Below are 13,072 nucleotides of genomic sequence, written 5' to 3' on the forward strand. Positions count from 1 at the left end.
TCATGTGTTATTTTGACTAATTAACAAAGCAGCTGCAGTTCAGAGGCTAATTTAATTAGTTTGTCTAATTTCCAAATGCAGTTTCACTTGATCAACTTGAATTAACTTTAGTGTTTGCATCCCATTTTACTCTCATTCTGGTGTATTTCTGAATGAAACAATAGACAATGAGAGTAAATGTTGCTCAGTCATGACATGATCTGAACTATCAGGAAATGACTGGATGGTGAAATTGCCTCTATATAAGGATTGGTAATTCCCACCCCAACAGGAAACATGTAAAGAAGAAAACTAAGCTGGGTAATCCATTTGATGAAGTCTTTAATGGCGCAGTACACATGATGGAATCGTTATTAAACACCAGAGCAGTGCATCTTCATTGTCATCGTTATCCTTAATAACTTTTAAGAAGATTTACATTTGTCCCACATACTTTCATGAGTCCTCCTAAACCATCATTGTCATCAACATCAGACTGGGGGGCTGTTTTATAAAACAAGTTTACCAAATAAGCCAGGCTTATTTCTGTTAGTCTGACTTATCTTGAACCAAATCAAATGATAATAAGTCAGACTAACTGAAATAAGCCTGGTTTATTTGGTAAACTGGTTTCATGAATCAGCTCCCGGATGAAGCTTTGGCGCTTAAAACAAGACACAATAATTCATAATAATACACAGACGAGGTTCCTCAGAAATACTCGAAACACTTTGATGCAGATGCACAATAAAGCCCTGAAACCTCCATCTTCCTGAAACAAGTCAGAATCAGCAGAGATGCTCCATGATGTTCAGAAATACAGTCCAATGTGTTCAAACGCACAAGAATCTGTCATCAATCAGACGAATCCCATCAAAATCACCATGAATTCACCCCAAAATCAAAAAGAAGATATTTTAAGTTAAGACTAGCTTAAGAGCAAAAATCTTTTTTCAGGTTTCACCCCAAAATGAGTACAAATAAGATGTTAAAAAACATCATTTGTGACCCTGGACCACAAAACCAGTCTTAAGTGTCAATTTTTCAAATCTGAAAGCTGAATAAATAAGCTTTCCATTGATGTATGGTTTGTTAGGATCGGACAATATTTGGTTGAGATACAACTATTTGAAAATCTGGAATCTGAGGATGCAAAAAAATCAAAATATTGAGAAAATCGCCTTTAAAGTTGTCCAAATGAAGTTCTTAGCAATGCATATTACTAATCAAAAATTAAGTTGTGATGTATTTATGGTAAGAAATTTACAAAATATCTTCATGGAACATGATCTTTACTTGATATCCTAATGATTTTTGGCATAAAAGAAAAATTGAAAACTTTGACCCATACGAATGTATTTTTGGCTATTGCTACAAATATACCCCAGCGACTTAAGACTGGTTTTGTGGTCCAGGGTCACATATGCAATTACAATTACTGTTTAATTGTCATGCAAATAAATGTCAATATGCCAAAAAGAAAATATTCATGCAAATATGAATTTTGCTTCTTTGGGTGAAATATTCATAATTTTTGTGTGAGATTCACTCGATCGCTGTTGTCAGAGACTAAACACATGATCGTAATGAATTATACGGTTTGCACACATCAGAGGAGCAGCTGCCCTCTTCTCAAAACACATTAAGGTTTGTTTGGGACCAAAATCACATGCGGCCTTTAGCTGATGTAATAAAATGCTCACTTGCTCTGCTACAGCGCTTAAAAGAATCAAATCACTGTCTGCCAATGCCTCCACATAACTAACAACACACATCCAATCTGACAGACTTATGATAAACTCATAACCAAATGCAGTTCATCCTCTATCAAGATCTTCATCGCATAACCTGCAGGCAAAAACACTATGTAAATATGTCATAATTAAATAAACAAATCTAATATTGTCAATAAAGGCTGTTGACTATCAGAGACAGACTGTAATGCTGAAACTTGAGTCCAAATGTTCCTGTAGCAGCAATAAATAAAACCAGAAACAGTGTTGAACTATAATACAGGTGGATAAAAACTCAAAATAGACAACATAATGCTACTCTGACGTTACGTGTGTAAACTCACAGCGTTCTCCATGTAAACTCGTTTGACTGCAGGTACATTCGTTCTGATGCTTCATGACTTCGAGAGCTGAAGTTTGCAGGAAATGAATCGTCTAGCTCTAGAAACAGCAAAGTTCAAATGCTTGTTTGTTGTGAAGAGCGCAAGAACACCTACAACTGTCAGAACAGAGTGAAATCACGGTTAAATACACTCCACGGACAGCAGCAAGGTCACGTGACACCATCAGTATCAGCTCGGCTTCTGAGTTTACCACCATTTACCACAGTTTACGCCAAAATACCACAGTTACTACAGTGCTTGAAAAAGGTTGATTTTGTTTGATTTCTCAAAAGTAGTCAATGAAAAGAACCACTTACCTAAATATATTTTTGCAAACCTGTTACCAAAACTTCAGACATGTTCAGAGCAGTTTACAACTCTGATTTTTAGTTTTTAAATAAATTTCTGCTTAAATATTTTTTAAATAAACACGACAAAAAAATTGCATAAAATTCTCTTTCATCTTTTGTGTCGTGTTTATTTAAAAAAATTTAACTAAAGTTGTATGTATGTATGTATACATACATACACACATACAAACATATATATATAAATAACAAAAATAACTAAATAAAATGCTACAATGGGTTACAAGTAAGGTTGTTAAATAAAATATGTAATAGTAATAAAAATGACAAAAGACAAGAGAAACTAGTTAATAAAATTGTAAATGAAAAACACAAAATACAAAAATAAAACAATTTTAAAATATTTTAAAAACAACTATTATAGTATCTCGATACTAAAATATCACTGGTAAAAGTTTTAACATTTAGCCTAAATTAATACATAAATCGTTTAGTCAAGTTTGTAGTAATTAATTTATTTCAAATTAATTTAATTAAATTTTTTTTTTTTTCAGTTTTCTAAACATAACTTTGTACTCTTATTTGTTGAAAGTGCCAGTTAATTATTGTTTTCCTATGGTATTTTGACAGAAACTATGATTACCATGGTAAACTGCTGTAATGGCAGCACGCAAAAGATCAATCTCTGAAACACGCGCTTTCGCTTCAGACCATCATGTGTGTCACTGACTTGCGTTATTGTATTAATATCCAGCTTGAATTTTCGCGAATAACATCAAGCATCAAATGCTGCTTCACAAGGCTACAGTAAAACACTGATTGAAAATAAATAAACAGCACAAATGAATGACGATACTTTGGAATGAACATTAAAGAGTTCGAGCAGGTAAATGGCGAGATCTACAGGGACCCCCATCTGTCCGCTGGAGGAAACTGATCCAGCTCTCTGACCTCCGAATACTGACGCTCTCCCAGAAGATACGTCAGCTTATAGCGCAAACGCACACGCTCCTGAAACACACACACAACACTGGTAAACCTTTCTGAAAAGATTGCCTAGAGGAAAATCTATGTGTTTTCACATTTTGATTGGTTTGTTTTATTATCTATTACCCCCCTTTTTAATAATAATAATTAAAATTAATAAATAAATAAAAATAATAAATTGCTTTTAAAATATATTTTCAAAAAATATTTAATTTTTAAGAATAAATTTTATTAGATTTTTTTTTTCTAATTAAAAAAAAAGAAAAAAAGTGTTGGATGTGTGTGACCTCCTACCTTGAGTGGGTTGGCGAGCAGCATGACCTGAGTGATGGATGCGGGGGGCAGGATGGGGTTAAAGGGCGCGATCTCTGTACCTGATGGAGGCTGAAGCTTCACTCGCATAGACTGACACAAACACAACACAATACAGGGTCAAGGGTCAAGATAAAGTAGAGGTCAGAGGTCACGATTAACTTTTGGAACTTCCTGTTCAGAACTTCAGAGAGTCATCAAACATGTTCCAAGAAATCTCTGTGGCATTTTACATTTTATATGGACCTTTTTCACATTTCCGGGTTTCTCAGTAGCCAATGTCGTCATAGTTGGGTTAACTCGAAAAGCAGTGAATGGGAGAGTACCACAAATATATTTTTTGCATTTCCATTTGCTCAAATAGGTTTTCAATAAAAGGAAAAAAATTGAGAAAGACTGATATCAGCAGTCAGAAATGTACCATCCCTCCCATTGACACTATATTAGAAACACGTAGCGTTAACTAGTTTGTTTTGTAATTTGATGCAAAGGTAATATAAGACAAAGAATTGTGTTATAAATGTACATACATTTAAAAAAAAAAATACAAATATGAACAACTTTAGAGGATTTACGATGCTGATGACCGTTAAACGCGTCATCACAGTCTTGTGAAAAGGGTCCATTGAAATAAATGTTGTGAATTGGTTCAACTGAATCATTAAAAAGAATTGATTCAAATGAACGATTCATGTAAAATCTCTGTGTAAATCTGTGTTAGCAGTGTGAGGAGGTCGTACCTTGGGCACGGCTGCTTGCAGCACTATGTTTCGCACGGGTAACGGTGCCGTGTTGAGCAACGACACCACCATGACCAGGACGTCCGGTCGACCCGGCGGACAGTCCATCGCAAAGTGCATAAGAACACGGACTCCATCCTTATCATACACCGTCACAGGTAAGACTTTACCTGAGGACACAAGCAGAAACACTGAGTTATAGCTCAGCAACTAAAACAGTCAAACAGGTAAACTGCAGGATCACTTGGCTGTTTGGGTATTTAAAAAGTCACATTTCACCCACAAAATCAAAAGGGGAAAAAAATTATACTCATAATAATTTTATTATATAACTTTAGTGTAATATAAAGAAATAATATAAAGAAGAAACATATATACAATCATCAAGCCTTTAATATAAATTATAATATAATATCATATAGTATAATATAGTATGAATTATAATACAGGATTTTAATTCAATTTTAATTTTGTAAAGCACAAAACCTTTCTGGGTCACATTTCAGACCAAAGAAATAATAAATAATATTTTATCAAATTTTATATAATATATTTATAATGAAAAGAATTATATTCTTATAATAATCTTTTATATACTTTATATATTTAATTTTTCACAATGAAAATCAAGCCTATAACATAAATATGAATATAGGATAATTAAGTTTTTAATTAGTTATAATTTTGCTGACATTTTGACATTATTTTCAAGCAAATATATTAATTAATTAATTAGTTTATTTATTTTTGTGTTTATTGCCCAATTTTTTTAAGCTTCTCGTCCTGTTAGTGTAATCATCAATTGAAAATGAAATACTGAATCTTTTCAGATCAGTTGAATTAGGTCATTCATCAAACTCGTTCAGATTGACGCTGTGGTCACTCACTGGGTCTGATGGACTCGAGCGGGACGCACAGGTTGGACAGGCTGGGCTCTGAGCTCCGCGCCGGGCTGCTCTGAAGCGAGTGAGACGGAGATGAGAAGGGCTGAAAGAAAGGGCTGCCCGGAGCCGAGCCACTCGTCACCGCCTGAGCCCGGGCCACAGCGGGAGAACCAGGCACCGCCACACTCGCAAACGGGTTAGTGGCCTGAAGAGAGGCAGCTGTGGAGCCCATCACACCTCCGGAAAGACCAAAAGTCCCACCAGCGATGCCACTCAGACCAGAAACACTAAGGAGAGACCGAATAAGATAAGCTGAAATCTCATTTATATACTCAAATAAGCTGTCTACATAGGCAGCTCCTTTCTAAAAAGCTTCATAACATCATGGACCCTCATAAGTGACTGATAAGAATTAGGTTGGTTTGAGGTGCTGTTTTCATCAGGAAGAGCAGAACTGTACCTCTTTCCACCTCCAAAGTCCAGCATGGAGAGATCCTGCAGCCCCTGACTGACAGCTGGTGTGTGTGAGGTCTGCGCAGGTGTGTGTGTTGTCGGAAAGACGGCGCTCTGAGCCGAAATGCTCCCAAACAGGTCCAGGCCCGAATCAGGAGCCTGACAGCAAGAGACCAACCAAAAAAATGAAAGGTTCAGTCATCTCTCTGTTAACGTCTGTAAGTCCAAATGGTTTTGTGTGTCCTACCTGTAAGGACGTCCACTGACCAGACAATTCATCCAACTTCGGTCTGTTTGGCACAGAGGGAGGATCATTCAGTCCTGAGAACAAGATAATATTTATGCATGTTATATTGCATGTAAACTAATAAAATAAATAGTAAAGTCATGAAAACTATGGAAGGATATTTAAATATTATTATTATTATTATTATATAAATTATATAATAATAATGAACCTTGTTTTCAAACCTTTTTATATACTCTTTAATAACAATAATTGTTATTTATTATTTTATTTTTATATAAAAAATATTGTTAATAAAAATAACATTTAATACGAATTGTTATTATCATCAATCATTAATTTTTATTTACTGATCATTGTTTTAAAAACAATATTGTTTTAGTAACAATAATTTTTATTTTACTATTACTACTACTACTACTACTACTACTAATAATAATAATCATAAAAGCTTTCAAACTGTTTTAAAACGTTAATAAAACAATTAATAATAATTATTATTATTATTACTATTATTATAACAATTATTTTATCAATTACAACTTTTATTTCCTAAGTATTGTTTTTATATGCTAAATAAAAATTATATTTTATATTATCAAAAATTTTACATTTTCAAAAACATTAATGTTATTAAAAAAACTCATTATTTTATTAATATTATTTCTTTATTTAATAAGTATCATATTACTTTTGATGCCATTTTATAAAAAGGTTTTACAGTGATTTACACATTTATGTGGGGTACTATGTGACCTCTCATGGCCTGTTTCTATAGTATACATCACCAGACAGTGTCACAACAATTTAAAAGAGATTTATTACCGAGAGACAAGAGTTCATCGTCCAGCAGGGAGAGGGAGGTCTGCTGCTCAGGCGGTTTGTGACTGGGGCTGCTCGTCTGACTGCCGTGACCGCCGGCCAATCGGCGAGGAGGAGGCGGCAGCACGGGGATGGGCGAGGCCGTGGGATTGGCTGACGGGACCTGAAGAGGAAGAGAAGGAGGAGCGACGGTCGGGGGAGAGGAAGGTTCATCCAGTCCAGCCAGATCAATCAATGTGCCTGTGGTCTCGCATCCTGAGAAAACAAGAAACATCATGAAGAAAATATGTTGTATTGGATTATCAAAATATTGCCGTTGAGGGAAGATCTGCAGATGATCCCGGAAGCGACGTCACCTTCACCAGCAGCTGGTCTGAGATCTTCCCCCTCGCCGTCGTCCGCCTGTCCTTCTACGGTCCGTTTATAAGAGCTGATTACTCTGGACAAATCATCGTTTGCCTTGAGAATGTCCCCTACAGGAAGCAGATAAATAATAAACAATCCTCTATCATTTTATATTATTTGTTCAGAGTAAAGCGGAGCATCATGCCGTTTACCCAAACTGGAGTCGTTGTCCTCCGCCTCAGTGGCCAGTTTGAACGCGGTGCGTCGTAGTTTATCACAGCGCTCATACAGCTCCTGAACATACACGTCGGGTCACATATGAGTGCTGTTGTCATGGTTACATCAAGTTAATTATACAATCTCTAACCCCTTATTTACACTGCACATGTCTGTGGTGCGTTATGGCTCCAACAAGGTTTTGTTTCGTCCTCCACACGGTGCCAACTCACACTAGGAGCATTTCAGAGGCGACTGGATTTGCGAAACCATATTTGCCTGTCCAGCATTGTTTTTCTTGATTTTTCTTTTTTTTTCTTCTTGGTTTTGGGGGTTCTACCATGGGTAAATTGGCTAAATGGTTTTATTTTGTCCAGTTTATTGTTGTGTTTATTGCAATTTTTCTGCTTTGTTGTGCTGTAGCCTGCATACAAAGTCAATACACTTCAGTTATGAGTGAAAGGGATTAAAGATTTGTAGCTGTGTATTAATCTGCACAGGCTGTTTATTTTGTATTTGAGCTGTGTGGCTTGGACACAGCATCTGTCAAAAATATACTAGGCGCCTATCTTTAGCGAAGCAGTGTGGAGAGCCACTTCTGGGATGCTTCTGAAACGTGCCACAGCGCAGCTGGTATAAACAAGCATTGACTAGAGTGGCCGTGTCAGAGCTGTAACACACCGCAGATGTGTGCCATGTAAATAAGGGGCAATCGTACATACAGGAAACAGTTGTAATCATACAGTACAGAACTTCTGTAATCTGAAGTGTACAAGTGAAATACGACATTTCACAATAACGAAAAACTGAATTGCTCAAGTTTGGGGCTGGTAACCAAAAGTTGCAGGTTTGATTTCAGCTGCTGGGTTAAAGGGACAGTTCACCTAAAAATGCAAGTTCTGTCATCATTTACTTAAGTTGTTCCAAACCTGTATGAGTTTATTCTGAAGAATGTTAGTAAACAAGCAGTTGACGGCATCTATTGACTTCTATAGTACGGAATAAAATACTATGGAAGTCAATGGCTACCGTCAACTGTTTGGCTACTGACATACTTGGAACAACTTGAGGGTGAGTAGAAGAATTTTCATTTTTGGGTGAACTATGCCTTTAAGTTCAGAATGACATGAAGTGCAATAACCATAGGCACAGTCCCAGCAAAGTAAACTGTGGTTAGCCTGTAAATTTAAAATGAACTAAATTTTGAGGTTTCTAAATGGTTAAAGTTGGTTTAGGTGGGTGATCAGCTGGGAAACCAGCCAGCAGGGCTGAGGCTGACCTAGTAGACCAGCTTGGTGTAACTGGTTTAGGCTGCTAAACCAGCGGTTCTCAACCAGGCAACAAGTTGCTGGGTTGAGCCTGCAGTATTTTAACGATATGTTAAAACAATCTGAATGAAAATGCTAAAAACAAAGACACAATGTGAAGACGTAAACTGAAATCACTTTTTTTTTTCCCCCCACACTGACTATTGTTTGTATTGAAGAAAATACAGTTCTTTAAACTTAATACTACCAGTTTCTATTAATAAGTTGAAAACGAGCAGCTTTGTCATAATTACAGCAAAAATAATTGAAATATCTGAGGGTAAGCTGGTGGAGATTTATGATCAAACTAGTTTCCCGCAACAAACTAACTTAACCACCTGATGCTGAGAAACTCAATTGCCATTTCTTTAAACTTTCTCGGTCTGCGCATTTTATAAACATTGATCGTTGTCGAGTCTGATCTCACCTTCATAAGCTCGCGGTCGGCGTCTGACGATCGGTCCCTGTCGTAGTGACCCAGCATTTCGCTCAGGAGCTTGACGTTGTTGTTCACTTCCTCCAGTGTATTGTGGCGTTTGGTCATTTTCTGCACTCTGGCCTCGTCCTGCATGCACAACACAGATTCAGTCTGTCACATCAATGATACCACACCTGATCCAGAATCAGTGTGTGAATCAGAAAAAAATATTGAAAATATGATCACGAGGTCTGACATTAATACAGATCATACAAACGCCACCACAGATGCAACCACCCTTGAACCATTAGGGTCAACGTGAAATAGATTTGCAAATAAAGTAAATAGTCAAATGTTTTGTAAACCAGACATTTATTAAGGAATTAATAAATATTATGTGTTCAAATGCATTATTTTACAATAAATAAAATATTTTTCTTTTTATTTATTCCCTTATATTCCTTTAAATGCTTTCATTTTCATGCAATTCTTTAATTGCATTTAATGTTTCAATATAGTAAAAAGGAAATGTGGTTTCATGTTGAGTTTAAACAGGAGCTCTTCATCCATCTTTAAATATCAGTCAGATCAACATCTTTATCACGTCTAAAGATCCTCTCACCTCCTTCACCATGTTTTTGATCAGTCTGTTCGCCTCCTGAAGATCTTCTGGGTTTTTGCTCCTCAGAAGTTCAGCCAACAACTGCCATCAAATCACAGAACAACACATTTGTTTTTATTTCATAAATGGAAAACACACTGGGCCTCATTTATCAATCTAACGTAGAAACGAGCACAGATCCGTGCGCACAAATCAACTTACGACAGAGTTCACGTGTGATTCATGAAACATTCGTATGCCGCCAATCTCATCGTACGAATGATCGCACGTTGGTAAATGTGGCAGCAGAAAACAATCATCATTTTAAGATCACGCCCCTAAAAACACCCCGGGCGTGATCTTAAATTTCACGCCCAATTTTCTGTTGTATGTTCGTTTCGTAAATGAGGCCCGTTGAGTTAAACCTCCAAATCACATATTTAAATTCAGATTTTGCATACACAGGAAATGATGCCATCAGGCGTCTCACCTTCCCCATGTCCTCATTGTCAAACACTGGGTTTTTGGGGCGTGCCGGAGGGGACGGGATCAGGGTTTTGTCCACTGTCAGTTCTGGGTCCGACATCACAAGTCCTAAAGAAACCACACTTCGATCAGACAGCCGCTCATGACAGACCAGAGAAAGTTCACTCGTAACATCTCACCTTGTCTCTTGAGCGTCTGGTACGCGTCTGCTATCTTGGCCTCATTGGGAAACGCCACCGTCCAGCTGTACAACATCTCAATGATCTTATTCTTCACCTTGTCAGAAACACTGTCCCCCATATACTGAAACACAAAGTTTTTAAACATATTAGTCAATTATGTCTATAAAACACACATAAATGAGTCCTAAAATCAGAAACAAGATCACATTTTTGCACTTCTGGTTCCATCGTCTTGAATTCAGTGGATTTTTGGTTAATAATCGCACTCTTGCAAACTATTCTAACTCAGACTTTCATAAGAAATGTTTTTAAATAAAGACTGAAAGAGCTGAACTTAATGGTGGTGATGTTGAAGTTTTATAGCCAACATTTAGCTTTTGTAATTGTAATGATTGTATTTAGGCTTAAAAATTCAGTTGTGAAGTTGTGTTCATTTGTTAAGATTATCACGATGAATAAGAAGTGCAAGAAACATGAAGTTTTGTTGGTCACAGAGTTTATTTTCTGCAATAATCTAAAAGCAAATGAAAAAAAAAGAAAAACAGAAAAATCACTAACCTTGGGTGAAACCACTTTAATCAGCTCATTTAAAAACCTATATCTGGCTATTTCGTTGTGAAATCTTCGCCCACAGTTTTTCATACAAGCCTCTAATACCTGCAGAGACACAAAACCATGAAACATCACATCATGTAAACATCATCTGTAAAGAAACTCCTAATAAAGCAGCAATGTTGGACTAGTGTTAAAGCATCCCTCACCGTCAGAGCTTGAAGGGCTTCCCATTCTTGAGAATGGATTTTGTGAACCAGGAGTCTCACAGCTATCTGAGGACTACAAACACACATGCAAACACAGTTAGAGAAGAGATCCTGTCGTTTTCAGTCATGTTGGATTACTGATGCTTACCCTTCTAACTCCTTATTGATCTGGTCACAAAACCCGATTATGTATTCCCAGTCCTCCTGCCTGTTGGTCGGGTGTGTGGCTTTGTCTGTGGAGGACACACACCATCGTAAGGACCAAACAATCGGCCCCGTTGAGCTCTGTGTCTGTGATACACTGGCACAACCGTGTGAGGGCCAATCACAGGGATGCATATCAATACCACCATCAGTGATTTCAAGAAAAATATAAAGAAAATAAAGAAGTCGTCCTTTACAAAAAACCCTATGCATGTATAATATTAGCATACTCATGTACAATTGTATTTGCATGGTATGATCATGGTGCATGTCCAAAAAAAATCATTGTATTATGATGGTTAGTGTACTATTTGACACCCTGGATAAAATCATTTAAATTGATAATAAGTGATGAATTAGTAATTGCTGCTGTAAATCCTGAAGCTCTGGGTCTGAACTCTGGACTTGGAACTTTAATCTGGACTCATGATCTGACGGTCAACATGCACTCTGGATTTATAAATCATACTATAGAGAAGGATTGGCTCATGAATATTAATTACTAGACGTGACGTTCGTACACCGGGCATATCTGATTGGCTGGAAGGCAGACGCTGGTAAGTGGGCGCTGGCGAATTAACGAATCCTACTATGGTGAAGCGTTGGCTCTTAGATATTATTTATGCATTATGATTGGACGCCCCGAGAAGGTTACCAGGCAACGTCAACATGAGATGATTAATATTCATAAGCGGACCTTCGTCATAGTATGATTCGAAATTCCGCTCGAAAAACCCGAACAAGAGCGTCAGACGCGTCGGTATTAATGCATGCATTGAAGACACAACACAGCACAGTTATTTACACTTATTATGAAATGCAAATGATAATAATGCACGTACTGAGCCAGGATTCCAGTGATTCTCCCTCCGGAAACGCCATGATCCTCATTTAAAGCTTTGACTCCATAAATGCACACATTTCCTCCTTAAATACCACCGACATTAGTCAAATTAAAGTGACTGTAATAAAAGCAAACATCATCTGTTCCATCCGAGCTTGTATGAAGCGACAAAATCCTGCTTTATTTATATTTTTAAATGAATAGTGCATCAGCCGGCAGTATCATTAGCTGCCTGTATGGAGGTCCTTGATTTAGACGCCTCTGGTGATTACAAAATAAAAGTCACTAGCAGGACGAGTCTTGTAGGATTACAAAATAAAAGTGAAACTAAAATATTTAAGGTGCTGTTGTTGTTTCAGAGGAGCGATTTGTTAGAATAGAATAGAATAGAATAGAATGGAAAAATCGTGCAAAAACAGTACTAACACAGAGGAATAACATCTTTAATTACACACCAGGGTTGGGACACAGAAATGCAATGGTGGAAAACATGTTTTATATTTTAATAAAACATTGTTTAGTATGTTTATTTAGCAATTAAATTATGGGGACACACAACTGTCTTTGATGTCTAAATGAGGAAACTATTATTTTTATTTAGCTATTTTATACAGTAAGATAGCTTACACTGTAAAAAAAAAAAAAAAGTTGAGCCAACTTAAAATTTTAAGGCAACAAACTTCAGCAGTTTTTTGAGTTTTCTCAACTTGTTGTTTTAAGTTTATACAACAAAAATTTGAGAATCTCCCACAAAAACAAGTTGAGCAAACTCAAAAATCTGCTGAAGCTGGTAAAAAATGTTTTTTTAAGTTCGCTCAACTTTTGTTTTTTTACAGTGTAGTTGTAATAAATATGGTAAT

The 13,072-nt window shown here is 36.6% G+C and overlaps 1 protein-coding gene across 1 annotated transcript; it reads right to left on the bottom strand.

Moving 5' to 3' along the window:
• Positions 1-304: 304 nt before the first annotated feature.
• On the bottom strand, positions 305-12,458 carry gga3b (golgi associated, gamma adaptin ear containing, ARF binding protein 3b). The gene is made up of 17 exons (XM_058768509.1): positions 12,211-12,458; positions 11,313-11,397; positions 11,165-11,237; positions 10,962-11,060; positions 10,401-10,524; positions 10,226-10,329; positions 9,757-9,837; positions 9,144-9,281; positions 7,406-7,487; positions 7,205-7,321; positions 6,852-7,103; positions 6,027-6,100; positions 5,787-5,938; positions 5,330-5,613; positions 4,443-4,612; positions 3,685-3,795; positions 305-3,414 (listed from the first exon to the last, which is right to left on the bottom strand). The coding sequence occupies exons 1-17, from the start codon at positions 12,257-12,259 to the stop codon at positions 3,304-3,306; spliced, it is 2,106 nt and encodes a 701-aa protein (XP_058624492.1). The 5' UTR covers positions 12,260-12,458; the 3' UTR covers positions 305-3,303.
• Between the last annotated feature and the right edge of the window lie 614 nt (positions 12,459-13,072).

Source organism: Onychostoma macrolepis, chromosome 03, assembly GCF_012432095.1.
Source record: "Onychostoma macrolepis isolate SWU-2019 chromosome 03, ASM1243209v1, whole genome shotgun sequence".
NCBI classification, from domain to species: domain Eukaryota; kingdom Metazoa; phylum Chordata; class Actinopteri; order Cypriniformes; family Cyprinidae; genus Onychostoma; species Onychostoma macrolepis.

Bases quoted from the DNA above. Each gene is read 5' to 3' on its own strand.
- gga3b (XM_058768509.1), bottom strand. From the start codon at position 12,259: ATGAGGATCATGGCGTTTCCGGAGGGAGAATCACTGGAATCCTGGCTC. The intron at 5,939-6,026 runs GTAGGACACACA...TCTTGCTGTCAG, and splicing joins GTCAGTGGACGTCCTTACAG to GCTCCTGATTCGGGCCTGGA. The intron at 4,613-5,329 runs GTGAGTGACCAC...TTGTGTCCTCAG, and splicing joins GCTCGAGTCCATCAGACCCA to GTAAAGTCTTACCTGTGACG.